General features: G+C 36.7%; 1 protein-coding gene across 1 annotated transcript; it reads right to left on the bottom strand.

The window, feature by feature from the left end:
• Nucleotides 1-18,693: 18,693 nt before the first annotated feature.
• Nucleotides 18,694-19,539, bottom strand: LOC123319287. The gene has a single exon (XM_044906161.1). It carries the CDS (start codon nt 19,537-19,539, stop codon nt 18,694-18,696), a length of 846 nt encoding a protein of 281 aa, XP_044762096.1.
• Nucleotides 19,540-20,449: the final 910 nt, after the last annotated feature.

Here is a 20,449-nt window from a genome sequence, read left to right as displayed (position 1 = left end):
AATGACCTATTTTCCACTCTCTGAAAATAAGGATGTTCTATTAATGTCTCAGGATATTGAGTGCATAGAATTTATTCCGAAGATTCTAGAAAACCAAACAGTTGATGCTTCAATAGAGAATTGCTCTCCAGAGAGCTCTTCGGACTCAACTCGAAAATGAAAAGTGGAAAAACAAAAAAAATTATTTTCTCCCAAACAAGGCCAGATATTTGAAACTTTGGTATGAAAATATAGGTTTCTGGACACGCTGAATCTATTGCGAGCATTTTCCAAAGCCTGTCCCCCTCTGTTGAGATTTTCATCGGGGAAATGGCATTTTTTCAAAAATTGCAATTTTCAATCTGCGATACATCCTGTTATATTCATCTGAACTAATTGAGATTTCCGGTTCCATAATCAGCGTTGCCTAGACTTCCACCCTAGAACAAAAACTCGATTTCGAAATTCTCGATTTTGAGGGTCAAAAATGAGCAAGGGGTTAGACCCCCCTACAATGACCTATTTTCCACTCTCTGAAAATAAGGATGTTCTATTAATGTCTCAGGATATTGAGTGCATAGAATTTATTTCGAAGATTCTAGAAAACCAAACAGTTGATGCTTCAATAGAGAATTGCTTTCCAGAGAGCTCTTCGGACTCAACTAGAAAATGAAAAGTGGAAAAACAAAAAAAATTATTTTCTCCCAAACAAGGACAGATATTTGAAACTTTGGTTAAAATATAGGTTTCTGGACACGCTGAATCTATTGCGAGCATTTTCGAAAGCCTGTCTCCCTCCGTTGAGATTTTCATCTGGGAAATGGCATTTTTCAAAAATTGCAATTTTCAATCTGCGATACATCCTGTTATATTCATCTGAACTAATTGAGATTTCCGGTTCCATAATCAGCGTTGCCTAGACTTCCACCCTAGAACAAAAACTCGATTTCGAAATTCTCGATTTTGAGGGTCAAAAATGAGCAAGGGGTTAGACCCCCCTACAATGACCTATTTTCCACTCTCTGAAAATAAGGATGTTCTATTAATGTCTCAGGATATTGAGTGCATAGAATTTATTTCGAAGATTCTAGAAAACCAAACAGTTGATGCTTCAATAGAGAATTGCTTTCCAGAGAGCTCTTCGGACTCAACTAGAAAATGAAAAGTGGAAAAACAAAAAAAATTATTTTCTCCCAAACAAGGACAGATATTTGAAACTTTGGTTAAAATATAGGTTTCTGGACACGCTGAATCTATTGCGAGCATTTTCGAAAGCCTGTCTCCCTCCGTTGAGATTTTCATCTGGGAAATGGCATTTTTCAAAAATTGCAATTTTCAATCTGCGATACATCCTGTTATATTCATCTGAACCAATTGAGATTTCCGGTTCCATAATCAGCGTTGCCTAGACTTCCACCCTAGAACAAAAACTCGATTTCGAAATTCTCGATTTTGAGGGTCAAAAATGAGCAAGGGGTTAGACCCCCATACAATGACCTATTTTCCACTCTCTGAAAATAAGGATGTTCTATTAATGTCTCAGGATATTGAGTGCATAGAATTTATTTCGAAGATTCTAGAAAACCAAACAGTTGATGCTTCAATAGAGAATTGCTTTCCAGAGAGCTCTTCGGACTCAACTCGAAAATGAAAAGTGGAAAAACGAAAAAAATTATTTTCTCCTGAACAGGACAAGATATTTGAAACTTTGGTATGACAATATAGGTTTCCGGATACGCTGAATATATTGCGGGCATTTTCGAGAGCCTATCTATCTCCGTTTAGATTTTCATCTGGAACATGGCATTTTCGAAAAATTGCAATTTTCAATCTGCGATATCTCCTGTTATATTCATCCGATCCAATTGGGATTTCCGGTTCTATAATCAGCGTTGTCCAGGCTTCTATCCTAGCACAGAAACTCGATTTCGAAAATATCGATTTTGAGGGTCAAAAATGAGCAAGGTGTTAGACCCCCCTACAATGACCTATTTTCCACTCTATGAAAATAAGGATGTTCTATTAATGTCTCAGGATATTGAGTGCATGGAATTTATTTCGAAGATTCCAGAAAACCAAACAGTTGATGCTTCAATAGAGAATTGCTTTCCAGAGAGCTCTTCGGACTCAACTAGAAAATGAAAAGAGGAAAAACAAAAAAAATTATTTTCTCCCAAACAAGGACAGATATTTGAAACTTTGGTTTAAATATAGGTTTCTGGACACGCTGAATCTATTGCGAGCATTTTCGAGAGCCTGTCCCCCTCCGTTGAGATTTTCATCTGGGAAATGGCATTTTTCAAAAATTGCAATTTTCAATCTGCGATATCTCCTGTTATATTCATCTGAACCAATTGAGATTTCCGGTTCTATAGTCAGCGTTGCCTAGGCTTCTACCCTAGCACAGAAACTCGATTTCGAAAATATCGATTTTTAGGGTCAAAAATGAGCAATGTGTTAGACCCCCCTACAATGACCTATTTTCCACTCTCTGAAAATAAGGATGTTCTATTAATGTCTCAGGATATTGAGTGCATTGAATTTATTTCGAAGATTCTAGAAAACCAAACAGTTGATTCTTCAATAGAGAATTGCTTTCCAGAGAGCTCTTCGGACTCAACTCGAAAATGAAAAGTGGAAAAACGAAAAAAATTATTTTCTCCTGAACAGGACAAGATATTTGAAACTTTGTTATGACAATATAGGTTTCCGGATACGCTGAATATATTGCGGGCATTTTCGAGAGCCTATCTATCTCCGTTAAGATTTTCATCTGGAACATGGCATTTTTGAAAAATTGCAATTTTCAATCTGCGATATCTCCTGTTATATTCATCTGAACCAATTGAGATTCCCGGTTCCATAATCAGCGTTGCCTAGACTTCTACCCTAGCACGAAAACTCGATTTCGAAATTCTCGATTTTGAGGGTAAAAAATGAGCAAGGGATTAGACCCCCCTACAATGACCTATTTTCCACTCTCTGAAAATAAGGATGTTCTATTAATGTCTCAGGATATTGAGTGCATAGAATTTATTTCGAAGATTTTAGAAAACCAAACAGTTTATGTTTCAATAGAGAATTGCTTTCCAGAGAGCTCTTCGGACTCAACTCGAAAATGAAAAGTGGAAAAACAAAAAAAATTATTTTCTCCCAAACAAGGCCAGATATTTGAAACTTTGGTATGAAAATATAGGTTTCTGGACACGCTGAATCTATTACGAGCATTTTCGAAAGCCTGTCTCCCTCCGTTGAGATTTTCATCTGGAAAATGGCATTTTTCAAAATCTGCAATTTTCAATCTGCGATATCTCCTGTTATATTCATCCGATCCAATTGGGATTTCCGGTTCTATAATCAGCGTTGCCTAGGCTTCTATTCTAGCACAGAAACTTGATTTCGAAAATCTCGATTTTGTGGGTCAAAAATGAGCAAGTGTTTAGACCCCCCTACAATGAACTATTTTCCACTCGAGCAATTTCGAAAGCCTATCTCCCTCCGCTTAGATTTTCATCTGGAACATGTCATTTTTCAAAAATTGCAATTTTCAATCTGCGATATCTCCTGTTATATTCATCTGATCCAATTGAGATTTCCGGTTCTATAATCAGCGTTGCCTAGGCTTCTACCCTAGCACAGAAACTCGATTTCGAAAATATCGATTTTGAGGGTCAAAAATGAGCAAGGGGTTAGACCCCCCTACAATGACCTATTTTCCACTCTCTGAAAATAAGGATGTTCTATTAATGTCTCAGGATATTGAGTGCATAGAATTTATTTCGAAGATTCTAGAAAACCAAACAGTTGATGCTTCAATAGAGAATTGCTTTCCAGAGAGCTCTTCGGACTCAACTAGAAAATGAAAAGTGGAAAAACAAAAAAAATTATTTTCTCCCAAACAAGGACAGATATTTGAAACTTAGGTTAAAATATAGGTTTCTGGACACGCTGAATCTATTGCGAGCATTTTCGAAAGCCTGTCTCCCTCCGTTGAGATTTTCATCTGGGAAATGGCATTTTTCAAAAATAGCAATTTTCAATCTGCGATATCTCCTGTTTTATTCATCCGATCCAATTGGGATTTCCTGTTCTATAATCAGCGTTGCCTAGGCTTTTACCCTAGCACAAAAACTCGATTTCGAAATTCTCGATTTTAAGGGTCAAAAATGAGCAAGGGGTTAGACCCCCCCTACAATGACCTATTTTCCACTCTGTCTGAAAATAAGGATGTTCTATTAATGTCTCAGGATATTGAGTGCATAGAATTTATTTCGAAGATTCCAGAAAACCAAACAGTTGATGCTTCAATAGAGAATTGCTTTCCAGAGAGCTCTTCGGACTCAACTAGAAAATGAAAAGAGGAAAAACAAAAAAAATTATTTTCTCCCAAACAAGGACAGATATTTGAAACTTTGGTTAAAATATAGGTTTCTGGACACGCTGAATCTATTGCGAGCATTTTCGAGAGCCTGTCCCCCTCCGTTGAGATTTTCATCTGGGAAATGGCATTTTTCAAAAATTGCAATTTTCAATCTGCGATATCTCCTGTTATATTCATCTGAACCAATTGAGATTTCCGGTTCTATAGTCAGCGTTGCCTAGGCTTCTACCCTAGCTTAGAAACTCGATTTCGAAAATATCGATTTTTAGGGTCAAAAATGAGCAATGTGTTAGACCCCCCTACAATGACCTATTTTCCACTCTCTGAAAATAAGGATGTTCTATTAATGTCTCAGGATATTGAGTGCATTGAATTTATTTCGAAGATTCTAGAAAACCAAACAGTTGATGCTTCAATAGAGAATTGCTTTCCAGAGAGCTCTTCGGACTCAACTCGAAAATGAAAAGTGGAAAAACGAAAAAAATTATTTTCTCCTGAACAGGACAAGATATTTGAAACTTTGGTATGACAATATAGGTTTCCGGATACGCTGAATATATTGCGGGCATTTTCGAGAGCCTATCTATCTCCGTTAAGACTTTCATCTGGAACATGGCATTTTTGAAAAATTGCAATTTTCAATCTGCGATATCTCCTGTTATATTCATCTGAACCAATTGAGATTCCCGGTTCCATAATCAGCGTTGCCTAGACTTCTACCCTAGCACGAAAACTCGATTTCGAAATTCTCGATTTTGAGGGTAAAAAATGAGCAAGGGATTAGACCCCCCTACAATGACCTATTTTCCACTCTCTGAAAATAAGGATGTTCTATTAATGTCTCAGGATATTGAGTGCATAGAATTTATTTCGAAGATTCTAGAAAACCAAACAGTTTATGCTTCAATAGAGAATTGCTTCCCAGAGAGCTCTTCGGACCCAACTCGAAAATGAAAAGTGGAAAAACAAAAAAAATTATTTTCTCCCAAACAAGGCCAGATATTTGAAACTTTGGTATGAAAATATAGGTTTCTGGACACGCTGAATCTATTACGAGCATTTTCGAAAGCCTGTCTCCCTCCATTGAGATTTTCATCTGGAAAATGGCATTTTTAAAAATCTGCAATTTTCAATCTGCGATATCTCCTGTTATATTCATCCGATCCAATTGGGATTTCCGGTTCTATAATCAGCGTTGCCTAGGCTTCTATCCTAGCACAGAAACTTGATTTCGAAAATCTCGATTTTGTGGGTCAAAAATGAGCAAGTGTGTACACCCCCCTACAATGAACTATTTTCCACTCGAGCAATTTCGAAAGCCTATCTCCCTCCGCTTAGATTTTCATCTGGAACATGTCATTTTTCAAAAATTGCAATTTTCAATCTGCGATATCTCCTGTTATATTCATCTGATCCAATTGAGATTTCCGGTTCTATAATCAGCGTTGCCTAGGCTTTTACCCTAGCACAGAAACTCGATTTCGAAAATCTCGAATTTGGGGGTCAAAAATGAGCAAGGGGTTAGACCCCCCTACAATGACCTATTTTCCACTCTGTCTGAAAATAAGGATGTTCTATTAATGTCTCAGAATATGGAGTGCATAGAATTTATTTCGCAGATTCTAGAAAACCAATTAGTTGATGCTTCAATGCAGAATTGCTTTCCAGAGTGCTCTTCGGACTCAACTCGAAAATGAAAAGTGGAAAAACGAAAAAAATTATTTTTTCCTGAACAGGACAAGATATTTGAAACTTTGGTATGACAATATAGGTTTCTGGACACGCTTAATATATTGCGGGCATTTTCGGGAGCCTATCTATCTCCGTTAAAATTTTCATCTGGAACATGGCATTTTTCAAAAATTGCAATTTTCAATCTGCGATATATCCTGTTATATTCATCCGATCCACTTGGAATTTCCGGTTCTATAGTCAGCGTTGCCTAGGCTTCTACCCTAGCACAGAAATTCGATTTCGAAAATATCGATTTTGAGGGTCAAAAATGAGCAAGGTGTTACCCCCCTACAATGACCTATTTTCCACTCTCTGAAAATAAGGATGTTCTATTAATGTCTCAGGATATTGAGTGCATAGAATTTATTTCGAAAATTCTAGAAAACCAAACAGTTGATGCTTCAATAGAGAATTGCTTTCCAGAGAGCTCTTCGGACTCAACTAGAAAATGAAAAGTGGAAAAACAAAAAAAATTATTTTCTCCCAAACAAGGACAGATATTTGAAACTTTGGTTAAAATATAGGTTTCTGGACACGCTGAATCTATTGCGAGCATTTTCGAAAGCCTGTCTCCCTCCGTTAAGATTTTCATCTGGAACATGGCATTTTTGAAAAATTGCAATTTTCAATCTGCGATATCTCCTGTTATATTCATCTGAACCAATTGAGATTCCCGGTTCCATAATCAGCGTTGTCTAGGCTTCTATCCTAGCACAGAAACTCGATTTCGAAAATATCGATTTTGAGGGTCAAAAATGAGCAAGGTGTTAGACCCCCCTACAATGACCTATTTTCCACTCTATGAAAATAAGGATGTTCTATTAATGTCTCAGGATATTGAGTGCATGGAATTTATTTCGAAGATTCCAGAAAACCAAACAGTTGATGCTTCAATAGAGAATTGCTTTCCAGAGAGCTCTTCGGACTCAACTAGAAAATGAAAAGAGGAAAAACAAAAAAAATTATTTTCTCCCAAACAAGGACAGATATTTGAAACTTTGGTTAAAATATAGGTTTCTGGACACGCTGAATCTATTGCGAGCATTTTCGAGAGCCTGTCCCCCTCCGTTGAGATTTTCATCTGGGAAATGGCATTTTTCAAAAATTGCAATTTTCAATCTGCGATATCTCCTGTTATATTCATCTGAACCAATTGAGATTTCCGGTTCTATAGTCAGCGTTGCCTAGGCTTCTACCCTAGCACAGAAACTCGATTTCGAAAATATCGATTTTTAGGGTCAAAAATGAGCAATGTGTTAGACCCCCCTACAATGACCTATTTTCCACTCTCTGAAAATAAGGATGTTCTATTAATGTCTCAGGATATTGAGTGCATTGAATTTATTTCGAAGATTCTAGAAAACCAAACAGTTGATGCTTCAATAGAGAATTGCTTTCCAGAGAGCTCTTCGGACTCAACTCGAAAATGAAAAGTGGAAAAACGAAAAAAATTATTTTCTCCTGACCAGGACAAGATATTTGAAACTTTGTTATGACAATATAGGTTTCCGGATACGCTGAATATATTGCGGGCATTTTCGAGAGCCTATCTATCTCCGTTAAGATTTTCATCTGGAACATGGCATTTTTGAAAAATTGCAATTTTCAATCTGCGATATCTCCTGTTATATTCATCTGAACCAATTGAGATTCCCGGTTCCATAATCAGCGTTGCCTAGACTTCTACCCTAGCACGAAAACTCGATTTCGAAATTCTCGATTTTGAGGGTAAAAAATGAGCAAGGGATTAGACCCCCCTACAATGACCTATTTTCCACTCTCTGAAAATAAGGATGTTCTATTAATGTCTCAGGATATTGAGTGCATAGAATTTATTTCGAAGATTTTAGAAAACCAAACAGTTTATGCTTCAATAGAGAATTGCTTTCCAGAGAGCTCTTCGGACTCAACTCGAAAATGAAAATTGGAAAAACAAAAAAAATTATTTTCTCCCAAACAAGGCCAGATATTTGAAACTTTGGTATGAAAATATAGGTTTCTGGACACGCTGAATCTATTACGAGCATTTTCGAAAGCCTGTCTCCCTCCGTTGAGATTTTCATCTGGAAAATGGCATTTTTCAAAATCTGCAATTTTCAATCTGCGATATCTCCTGTTATATTCATCCGATCCAATTGGGATTTCCGGTTCTATAATCAGCGTTGCCTAGGCTTCTATTCTAGCACAGAAACTTGATTTCGAAAATCTCGATTTTGTGGGTCAAAAATGAGCAAGTGTTTAGACCCCCCTACAATGAACTATTTTCCACTCGAGCAATTTCGAAAGCCTATCTCCCTCCGCTTAGATTTTCATCTGGAACATGTCATTTTTCAAAAATTGCAATTTTCAATCTGCGATATCTCCTGTTATATTCATCTGATCCAATTGAGATTTCCGGTTCTATAATCAGCGTTGCCTAGGCTTTCACCCTAGCACAGAAACTTGATTTCGAAAATCTCGATTTTGAGGGTCAAAAATGAGCAAGGGGTTAGACCCCCCTACAATGACCTATTTTCCACTCTTTCTGAAAATAAGGATGTTCTATTAATGTCTCAGAATATGGAGTGCATAGAATTTATTTCGCAGATTCTAGAAAACCAATTAGTTGATGCTTCAATGGAGAATTGCTTTCCAGAGTGCTCTTCGGACTCAACTCGAAAATGAAAAGTGGAAAAACGAAAAAAATTATTTTCTCCTGAACAGGACAAGATATTTGAAACTTTGGTATGACAATATAGGTTTCTGGACACGCTAAATATATTGCGGGCATTTTCGAGAGCCTATCTATCTCCGTTAAGATTTTCATCTGGAACATGGCATTTTTCAAAAATTGCAATTTTCAATCTGCGATATCTCCTGTTATATTCATCTGAACCAATTGAGATTCCCGGTTCCATAATCAGCGTTGCCTAGACTTCTACCCTAGCAGGAAAACTCGATTTCGAAATTCTCGATTTTGAGGGTAAAAAATGAGCAAGGGATTAGACCCCCCTACAATGACCTATTTTCCACTCTCTGAAAATAAGGATGTTCTATTAATGTCTCAGGATATTGAGTGCATAGAATTTATTCCGAAGATTCTAGAAAACCAAACAGTTGATGCTTCAATAGAGAATTGCTCTCCAGAGAGCTCTTCGGACTCAACTCGAAAATGAAAAGTGGAAAAACAAAAAAAATTATTTTCTCCCAAACAAGGCCAGATATTTGAAACTTTGGTATGAAAATATAGGTTTCTGGACACGCTGAATCTATTGCGAGCATTTTCCAAAGCCTGTCCCCCTCTGTTGAGATTTTCATCGGGGAAATGGCATTTTTTCAAAAATTGCAATTTTCAATCTGCGATATATCCTGTTATATTCATCCGATCCACTTGGAATTTCCGGTTCTATAGTCAGCGTTGCCTAGGCTTCTACCCTAGCACAGAAACTCGATTTCGAAAATATCGATTTTGAGGGTCAAAAATGAGCAAGGTGTTAGACCCCCCTACAATGACCTATTTTCCACTCTCTGAAAATAAGGATGTTCTATTAATGTCTCAGGATATTGAGTGCATAGAATTTATTTCGAAGATTCTAGAAAACCAAACAGTTGATGCTTCAATAGAGAATTGCTTTCCAGAGAGCTCTTCGGACTCAACTAGAAAATGAAAAGTGGAAAAACAAAAAAAATTATTTTCTCCCAAACAAGGACAGATATTTGAAACTTTGGTTAAAATATAGGTTTCTGGACACGCTGAATCTTTTGCGAGCATTTTCGAAAGCCTGTCTCCCTCCGTTGAGATTTTCATCTGGGAAATGGCATTTTTCAAAAATTGCAATTTTCAATCTGCGATACATCCTGTTATATTCATCTGAACTAATTGAGATTTCCGGTTCCATAATCAGCGTTGCCTAGACTTCCACCCTAGAACAAAAACTCGATTTCGAAATTCTCGATTTTGAGGGTCAAAAATGAGCAAGGGGTTAGACCCCCCTACAATGACCTATTTTCCACTCTCTGAAAATAAGGATGTTCTATTAATGTCTCAGGATATTGAGTGCATAGAATTTATTTCGAAGATTCTAGAAAACCAAACAGTTGATGCTTCAATAGAGAATTGCTTTCCAGAGAGCTCTTCGGACTCAACTAGAAAATGAAAAGTGGAAAAACAAAAAAAATTATTTTCTCCCAAACAAGGACAGATATTTGAAACTTTGGTTAAAATATAGGTTTCTGGACACGCTGAATCTATTGCGAGCATTTTCGAAAGCCTGTCTCCCTCCGTTGAGATTTTCATCTGGGAAATGGCATTTTTCAAAAATTGCAATTTTCAATCTGCGATACATCCTGTTATATTCATCTGAACCAATTGAGATTTCCGGTTCCATAATCAGCGTTGCCTAGACTTCCACCCTAGAACAAAAACTCGATTTCGAAATTCTCGATTTTGAGGGTCAAAAATGAGCAAGGGGTTAGACCCCCATACAATGACCTATTTTCCACTCTCTGAAAATAAGGATGTTCTATTAATGTCTCAGGATATTGAGTGCATAGAATTTATTTCAAAGATTCTAGAAAACCAAACAGTTGATGCTTCAATAGAGAATTGCTTTCCAGAGAGCTCTTCGGACTCAACTCGAAAATGAAAAGTGGAAAAACGAAAAAAATTATTTTCTCCTGAACAGGACAAGATATTTGAAACTTTGGTATGACAATATAGGTTTCCGGATACGCTGAATATATTGCGGGCATTTTCGAGAGCCTATCTATCTCCGTTTAGATTTTCATCTGGAACATGGCATTTTCGAAAAATTGCAATTTTCAATCTGCGATATCTCCTGTTATATTCATCCGATCCAATTGGGATTTCCGGTTCTATAATCAGCGTTGTCTAGGCTTCTATCCTAGCACAGAAACTCGATTTCGAAAATATCGATTATGAGGGTCAACAATGAGCAAGGTGTTAGACCCCCCTACAATGACCTATTTTCCACTCTATGAAAATAAGGATGTTCTATTAATGTCTCAGGATATTGAGTGCATAGAATTTATTTCGAAGATTCCAGAAAACCAAACAGTTGATGCTTCAATAGAGAATTGCTTTCCAGAGAGCTCTTCGGACTCAACTAGAAAATGAAAAGAGGAAAAACAAAAAAAATTATTTTCTCCCAAACAAGGACAGATATTTGAAACTTTGGTTAAAATATAGGTTTCTGGACACGCTGAATCTATTGCGAGCATTTTCGAGAGCCTGTCCCCCTCCGTTGAGATTTTCATCTGGGAAATGGCATTTTTCAAAAATTGCAATTTTCAATCTGCGATATCTCCTGTTATATTCATCTGAACCAATTGAGATTTCCGGTTCTATAGTCAGCGTTGCCTAGGCTTCTACCCTAGCACAGAAACTCGATTTCGAAAATATCGATTTTTAGGGTCAAAAATGAGCAATGTGTTAGACCCCCCTACAATGACCTATTTTCCACTCTCTGAAAATAAGGATGTTCTATTAATGTCTCAGGATATTGAGTGCATTGAATTTATTTCGAAGATTCTAGAAAACCAAACAGTTGATGCTTCAATAGAGAATTGCTTTCCAGAGAGCTCTTCGGACTCAACTCGAAAATGAAAAGTGGAAAAACGAAAAAAATTATTTTCTCCTGAACAGGACAAGATATTTGAAACTTTGGTATGACAATATAGGTTTCCGGATACGCTGAATATATTGCGGGCATTTTCGAGAGCCTATCTATCTCCGTTAAGATTTTCATCTGGAACATGGCATTTTTGAAAAATTGCAATTTTCAATCTGCGATATCTCCTGTTATATTCATCTGAACCAATTGAGATTCCCGGTTCCATAATCAGCGTTGCCTAGACTTCTACCCTAGCACGAAAACTCGATTTCGAAATTCTCGATTTTGAGGGTAAAAAATGAGCAAGGGATTAGACCCCCCTACAATGACCTATTTTCCACTCTCTGAAAATAAGGATGTTCTATTAATGTCTCAGGATATTGAGTGCATAGAATTTATTTCGAAGATTCTAGAAAACCAAACAGTTTATGCTTTAATAGAGAATTGCTTCCCAGAGAGCTCTTCGGACTCAACTCGAAAATGAAAAGTGGAAAAAAAAAAAAAATTATTTTCTCCCAAACAAGGCCAGATATTTGAAACTTTGGTATGAAAATATAGGTTTCTGGACACGCTGAATCTATTACGAGCATTTTCGAAAGCCTGTCTCCCTCCATTGAGATTTTCATCTGGAAAATGGCATTTTTAAAAATCTGCAATTTTCAATCTGCGATATCTCCTGTTATATTCATCCGATCCAATTGGGATTTCCGGTTCTATAATCAGCGTTGCCTAGGCTTCTATCCTAGCACAGAAACTTGATTTCGAAAATCTCGATTTTGTGGGTCAAAAATGAGCAAGTGTGTACACCCCCCTACAATGAACTATTTTCCACTCGAGCAATTTCGAAAGCCTATCTCCCTCCGCTTAGATTTTCATCTGGAACATGTCATTTTTCAAAAATTGCAATTTTCAATCTGCGATATCTCCTGTTATATTCATCTGATCCAATTGAGATTTCCGGTTCTATAATCAGCGTTGCCTAGGCTTTTACCCTAGCACAGAAACTCGATTTCGAAAATCTCGAATTTGGGGGTCAAAAATGAGCAAGGGGTTAGACCCCCCTACAATGACCTATTTTCCACTCTGTCTGAAAATAAGGATGTTCTATTAATGTCTCAGAATATGGAGTGCATAGAATTTATTTCGCAGATTCTAGAAAACCAATTAGTTGATGCTTCAATGCAGAATTGCTTTCCAGAGTGCTCTTCGGACTCAACTCGAAAATGAAAAGTGGAAAAACGAAAAAAATTATTTTTTCCTGAACAGGACAAGATATTTGAAACTTTGGTATGACAATATAGGTTTCTGGACACGCTTAATATATTGCGGGCATTTTCGGGAGCCTATCTATCTCCGTTAAGATTTTCATCTGGAACATGGCATTTTTCAAAAATTGCAATTTTCAATCTGCGATATATCCTGTTATATTCATCCGATCCACTTGGAATTTCCGGTTCTATAGTCAGCGTTGCCTAGGCTTCTACCCTAGCACAGAAATTCGATTTAGAAAATATCGATTTTGAGGGTCAAAAATGAGCAAGGTGTTACCCCCCTACAATGACCTATTTTCCACTCTCTGAAAATAAGGATGTTCTATTAATGTCTCAGGATATTGAGTGCATAGAATTTATTTCGAAAATTCTAGAAAACCAAACAGTTGATGCTTCAATAGAGAATTGCTTTCCAGAGAGCTCTTCGGACTCAACTAGAAAATGAAAAGTGGAAAAACAAAAAAAATTATTTTCTCCCAAACAAGGACAGATATTTGAAACTTTGGTTAAAATATAGGTTTCTGGACACGCTGAATCTATTGCGAGCATTTTCGAAAGCCTGTCTCCCTCCGTTAAGATTTTCATCTGGAACATGGCATTTTTGAAAAATTGCAATTTTCAATCTGCGATATCTCCTGTTATATTCATCTGAACCAATTGAGATTCCCGGTTCCATCATCAGCGTTGCCTAGACTTCTACCCTAGCACGAAAACTCGATTTCGAAATTCTCGATTTTGAGGGTAAAAAATGAGCAAGCGATTAGACCCCCCTACAATGACCTATTTTCCACTCTCTGAAAATAAGGATGTTCTATTAATGTCTCAGGATATTGAGTGCATAGAATTTTTTTCGAAGATTCTAGAAAACCAAACAGTTTATGCTTCAATAGAGAATTGCTTTCCAGAGAGCTCTTCGGACTCAACTAGAAAATGAAAAGTGGAAAAACAAAAAAAATTATTTTCTCCCAAACAAGGCCAGATATTTGAAACTTTGGTATGAAAATATAGGTTTCTGGACACGCTGAATCTATTACGAGCATTTTCGAAAGCCTGTCTCCCTCCGTTGAGATTTTCATCTGGAAAATGGCATTTTTCAAAATCTGCAATTTTCAATCTGCGATATCTCCTGTTATATTCATCCGATCCAATTGGGATTTCCGGTTCTATAATCAGCGTTGCCTAGGCTTCCATCCTAGCATAGAAACTTGATTTCGAAAATCTCGATTTTGTGGGTCAAAAATGAGCAAGTGTGTAGGTACACCCCCCTACAATGAACTATTTTCCACTCGAGCAATTTCGAAAGCCTATCTCCCTCCCCTTAGATTTTCATCTGCAACATGTCATTTTTCAAAAATTGCAATTTTCAATCTGCGATATATCCTGTTATATTCATCCGATCCACTTGGAATTTCCGGTTCTATAGTCAGCGTTGCCTAGGCTTCTACCCTAGCACAGAAACTCGATTTCGAAAATATCGATTTTGAGGGTCAAAAATGAGCAAGGTGTTAGACCCCCCTACAATGACCTATTTTCCACTCTCTGAAAATAAGGATGTTCTATTAATGTCTCAGGATATTGAGTGCATAGAATTTATTTCGAAGATTCTAGAAAACCAAACAGTTGATGCTTCAATAGAGAATTGCTTTCCAGAGAGCTCTTCGGACTCAACTAGAAAATGAAAAGTGGAAAAACAAAAAAAATTATTTTCTCCCAAACAAGGACAGATATTTGAAACTTTGGTTAAAATATAGGTTTCTGGACACGCTGAATCTATTGCGAGCATTTTCGAAAGCCTGTCTCCCTCCGTTGAGATTTTCATCTGGGAAATGGCATTTTTCAAAAATTGCAATTTTCAATCTGCGATACATCCTGTTATATTCATCTGAACTAATTGAGATTTCCGGTTCCATAATCAGCGTTGCCTAGACTTCCACCCTAGAACAAAAACTCGATTTCGAAATTCTCGATTTTGAGGGTCAAAAATGAGCAAGGGGTTAGACCCCCCTACAATGACCTATTTTCCACTCTCTGAAAATAAGGATGTTCTATTAATGTCTCAGGATATTGAGTGCATAGAATTTATTTCGAAGATTCTAGAAAACCAAACAGTTGATGCTTCAATAGAGAATTGCTTTCCAGAGAGCTCTTCGGACTCAACTCGAAAATGAAAAGTGGAAAAACGAAAAAAATTATTTTCTCCTGAACAGGACAAGATATTTGAAACTTTGGTATGACAATATAGGTTTTCGGATACGCTGAATATGTTGTATTATTAGAATATGAAATACAGAGAAAACATACAATACTTCAGTGTGACTTTTTATGTATTTTTTTATCAATTGTTTTTTAACACATAGGTGATAATTTAAATTCTAATTATTTACATAGAACTAAAAACTATATCTATGTTTCGACCACAAAACTGTCACAATTATATTATGCCTCTACATTACTCCCCTCCCAGGAGCTGCAATAAATTTGAAAGAATGAATTGCAAGTGACGAGATACTAATGTTAATGTCGAATATACAAAAATGCTAATTACAATAAATGAACAAATGACACTTTTTACAACAACATTTGCTTATATACTTTTTGTAGACACCATATCACTATAACGAGCCGGAAAATGTACATGTCGTCCACTTCGCGTAGTCTTAAATGATATTGACGGAAATCTAGCAAAATCTTTAGAAATATCAGGATGTAAATGACTGTCTGATTCAGTAGTGACGTCCGTATCATCTGTCATTAAATATGCTGGCTTAAGTCTGTCGATTGAAATAGTATCTTGTTTATCTTTCATTTGAATTTTGAAATATTTGTTCGTACGTTCGATCACCAAAAATGGACCTTCATAAACAGGCTCGAGAGGCTTTTTAACCCTATCTATTTTAACAAAAACATGGGAGCATACGGACAAATCTTTATGAACAAAAATACGTGCCTTAGTCTTTTGTTGAATGCTACACGGTCTTAATGTACGCATTTTCTTTTGTAAATCTGTCACAAACGTTTCCGAGTCTACTTTTGTTTTGGAATTTTCAAAGAATTCACCTGGCATTCGTATTGACGTCCCGTAGACCATCTGTGCTGTAGTGAAGTTGGAATCTGCTTTCAAAGAAGCTCGAATACCTAGCAACACTGTTGGCAGTGTATCGGTCCATTTGGTGGAATTATGCGCCCGTATGGCTGCTTTTATTGTACGGTGTTGTCGTTCAATTTTTCCATTGCATTGTGGGTGATAAGCAGTGGTATGACAGAGTTTCACTCCACAAAAGGAAGTGAGGTGATGAAAAAGTGAGGATGTGAATTGACTTCCTCGATCGGTTATGACACAGTAATCACTAGTAATCCAATTTTGATAGAAAGCTCGAGCAACTGTTTCTGCAGATATGTCTCCTAAGGGAATTGCCTCAACCCAATTAGTAAATCGGTCTATACAAGTTAAAATGTATTTTTTACCATCTGAAACAGGTAAAGGGCCAACAAGATCTATATGAATTATAGAAAAACGTTCATCTGGATCAGAGAATTTGGATATCTCAGATTTTGTATGCTTCGAAATTTTATTTTTTTGGCAATTTATGCATGATCGCGTCCAATTCTTAACATCTCCTTTGATTCCAGGCCAAACATATCTGGCAGACATGTTTTTTACAGTTGCTTTCACCCCTTGATGAGCACAACCATGAACGTGTTCAAAAACTGATTTAAGAAATTTTTTGGGAATGTATGGTCTAATACGATCCGTTGAAGTATCGCACCATAAAACTATCCCGGATTGAAGCTGGTGTTGTTTCAGTTGCAGAGCAGTATTGCTCTCCTTAAGTTCTGCCAATTCAGTGTCAGTCTTTTGTGCCTCTGCAATTCTTTTAAAATCAATAGCTTCGATGCTATCAATTCGGGACAACGCATCTGCAACGACGTTAGCGTTACCGCTGATATGTTGAATATCAGTGGTAAACTCTGATATGTATTGGAGCTGCCGTAATTGCCTAAAATTTGCTTTTTCATTTTTTTGTCGGAAGGCATAAGTCAGGGGTTTATGGTCTGTATATATGACAAATTCTCTACCTTGAAGTAAATGTTTGAAATATTTGACTGCCAAATACACACCTAACATTTCACGATCGTATGTACTATAAACCTTCTGCGCTGAATTTAATTTTTTTGAAAAAAACGCTAAGGGTTTCCACTCTGATCCGTCATACTGCTGCAAAGCTGCGCCTACTGCACAATCTGATGCATCAGTAAATAATGCTATCGGCAATTCTGGATCAGGAATAGTAAGTAATGCTGCATTAGCTAGATCCGCTTTGCATTTTTCGAAATCTTCTTCTAATTTCGGTGTCCAGATAATCGGTCTATTATCTTTTTTACGCGCACCCTTTAGTAGTTCATTTAAGCCTGCTTGGGTGTGAGCTGCATTTTTAATGAAAGGTCTATAAAAATTTATTATGCCTAAAAACTATCGCAACTCATGAATTGTTTTTGGTCGTTGCAAGTCAACAATAGTATGTACTTTATCTGGCAGTGGTTTTGATCCTTCTGGAGTAATAAAATATCCCAAAAATTCAATTGCGTGGACACCAAATTGTGATTTTGCAACATTGATTCTAAGACCGTATTTCAAAAGTCTATCTAAAACCAATTTTAAATGTAGAATATGTTCTTCTTCAGAGGTAGACGCTATAAGTATATCATCAATATAAGAAAATACAAATTCTAAACCTGCCAAAACTTCATGAATAAACCGTTGAAATGTTGAAGGGGCATTTCGTAGTCCGAATGTCATAGCTATAAATTCAAATAACCCGAATGGAGTTGTAATGGCGGTTTTATGTCTATCTTCTTCGGCTATTGGTATATGGAAATAAGCCTTATGAAGGTCAATTTTTGAAAAAAATTGTTTTTTTACCCAATATATGATTGAAATCTTCGATTCGAGGAATAGGATATCGATCGGGAAGAGTTCTTTCGTTCAATCGCCTATAGTCTCCACATGGACGCCAGGAACCGTCTTTCTTCTTGACTAAATGTAAAGGACTATCCCATTGTGACTTTGATGGTTGAATAATACCATTGTCCAACATAAACTGAAATTCTTTCTTAGCTATAGTCAATTTTTGGTTATCAAGACGTCTAGGTTTCGAAAATACTGGCTGTCCTGTTGTAACGATATGGTGTTTAACATTGTGCTTAACAATACTAGGCAGAAAATTTGGTCGAGTTAACTCAGAATAATTGTTCAATAGTACACTGAATTTATCAAGTTTTTCACTGACTAAAGTACTCACTACATCTTCTGATGTGATGGACGCCAATTCACCTTTTCTGCAAAGCTTAGTGTCGCCATCCACCAACTGTTGTCTCTTCAGATCGACGAGTAGGTTGAATTTTTTCAAAAAGTCAGCACCCAGAATGCCTCTTGAGGTTTTGGCGATGATGAAAGGCCATCTAAATGCACGCCTTAGACCTAAATCGATTTCCATAATTATGATGCCATAGGTGGGTATCCGAGTACCATTAGCAGCATACAAGATGAAGTCATTGTTCGAATTTACCTGTGCTGAAGTTTTCTGACCATATGGAATAATTGATACGTCAGCACCGCTGTCCACTAAAAATTGCAAACCCGTGTTCCTGTCTAACATGAATAAACGAGAGTTGCAGCAAGTAACTGAATCAGTAGTAGATGTTGCTGCACTTTCCACTACTGACTGGAGTTTTCCGGCTTTTTCCAAGCACAAGGACCAGTACATTTTTCAGGGCGGCATTTTTTACCATATCTGTAGTGAAAATAACAGTATTTTCCTTCTGGATTGAATTTTTGTCTTGATTTCGATCTATCTCGGCCTCTCCCAGGGGTTAGACTTCGCCTAGTAGGTCTTTTTTCATAACTTATACTGAACTGTTTGATAGCTTTAGTAAGTTCCGCTACTTCTGTTCTCAATTCTTCAAGTTCATTGGAAGTACTTTTAGTTGCATTGGAACCTGAACCTTTAATACCATACAATTCATTTGGTGGGTTTAACTCATAAATTTTATCAGCCATGATTGCAAGACGATTAACACCTTCTTCACTTGTGATCACTACATTTTTTATATTGATTGGTAGATTTTCCAACCACAAGGTTTTTATTACTCTTTCTGATATATCAGTACCTGCTAGAGTTTTCAATTTCCTTAACAGTTGACTTGGTTTCAGATCACCAAGGTTTTGCCCTGTTAATAATCTCTTTATTCGTTTTTCTTCACTTTCTGCGAATATGCTCGTCAATCTTTCTTTGGCAAGCTGATATTTATTATCATCTGAACCGGTTGCTATATCCCAAATATTGTCTATTAAGGAAGGTTCCAGCTGGGATATTAAATAGTCGAATTTCAGTGAGTCCTTTCTGATACCATTAATTCTAAATTGAGCATCTATTTGATAAAACCAACGTTCCGGTTTCTCTGACCAAAAAGGTGGAATTTTAACTGAGATTTTGTTGATTTCTGGTAGATTGTTTTCTGGAACTTGATTTTCTTCCACACTTGGGGATTCAGCTTGCGACATTTCAGCGAGTTTACTTCGCACCTCGGGGTCACCAATGTTCTATTATTAGAATATGAAATACAGAGAAAACATACAATACTTCAGTGTGACTTTTTATGTATTTTTTTATCAATTGTTTTTTAACACATAGGTGATAATTTAAATTCTAATTATTTACATAGAACTAAAAACTATATCTATGTTTCGACCACAAAACTGTCACAATTATATTATGCCTCTACAAATATATTGCGAGCATTTTCGAGAGCCTATCTATCTCCGTTAAGATTTTCATCTGGAACATGGCATTTTTGAAAAATTGCAATTTTCAATCTGCGATATCTCCTGTAATATTCATCTGAACCAATTGAGATTCCCGGTTCCATAATCAGCGTTGCCTAGACTTCTACCCTAGCACGAATCCTCTATTTCGAAATTCTCGATTTTGAGGGTAAAAAATGAGCAAGGGATTAGACCCCCCTACAATGACCTATTTTCCACTCTCTAAAAATAAGGATGTTCTATTAATGTCTCAGGATATTGAGTGCATAGAATTTATTTCGAAGATTCTAGAAAACCAAACAGCTCTTCGGACTCAACTCGAAAATGAAAAGTGGAAAAACAAAAAAAATTATTTTCTCCCAAACAAGGCCAGATATTTGAAACTTTGGTATGAAAATATAGGTTTCTGGACACGCTGAATCTATTACGAGCATTTTCGAAAGCCTGTCTCCCTCCGTTGAGATTTTCATCTGGAAAATGGCATTTTTTAAAATATGCAATTTTCAATCTGCGATATCTCCTATTATATTCATCCGATCCAATTGGGATTTCCGGTTCTATAATCAGCGTTGCCTAGGCTTCTATCCTAGCACAGTAACTTGATTTCGAAAATCTCGATTTTGTGGGTCAAAAATGAGCAAGTGTGTAC

Source organism: Coccinella septempunctata, chromosome 8, assembly GCF_907165205.1.
Source record: "Coccinella septempunctata chromosome 8, icCocSept1.1, whole genome shotgun sequence".
Taxonomy (NCBI): domain Eukaryota; kingdom Metazoa; phylum Arthropoda; class Insecta; order Coleoptera; family Coccinellidae; genus Coccinella; species Coccinella septempunctata.
Note: the sequence above shows the minus strand (reverse complement) of the source record. Positions and strands in the feature narration are given on the sequence as shown.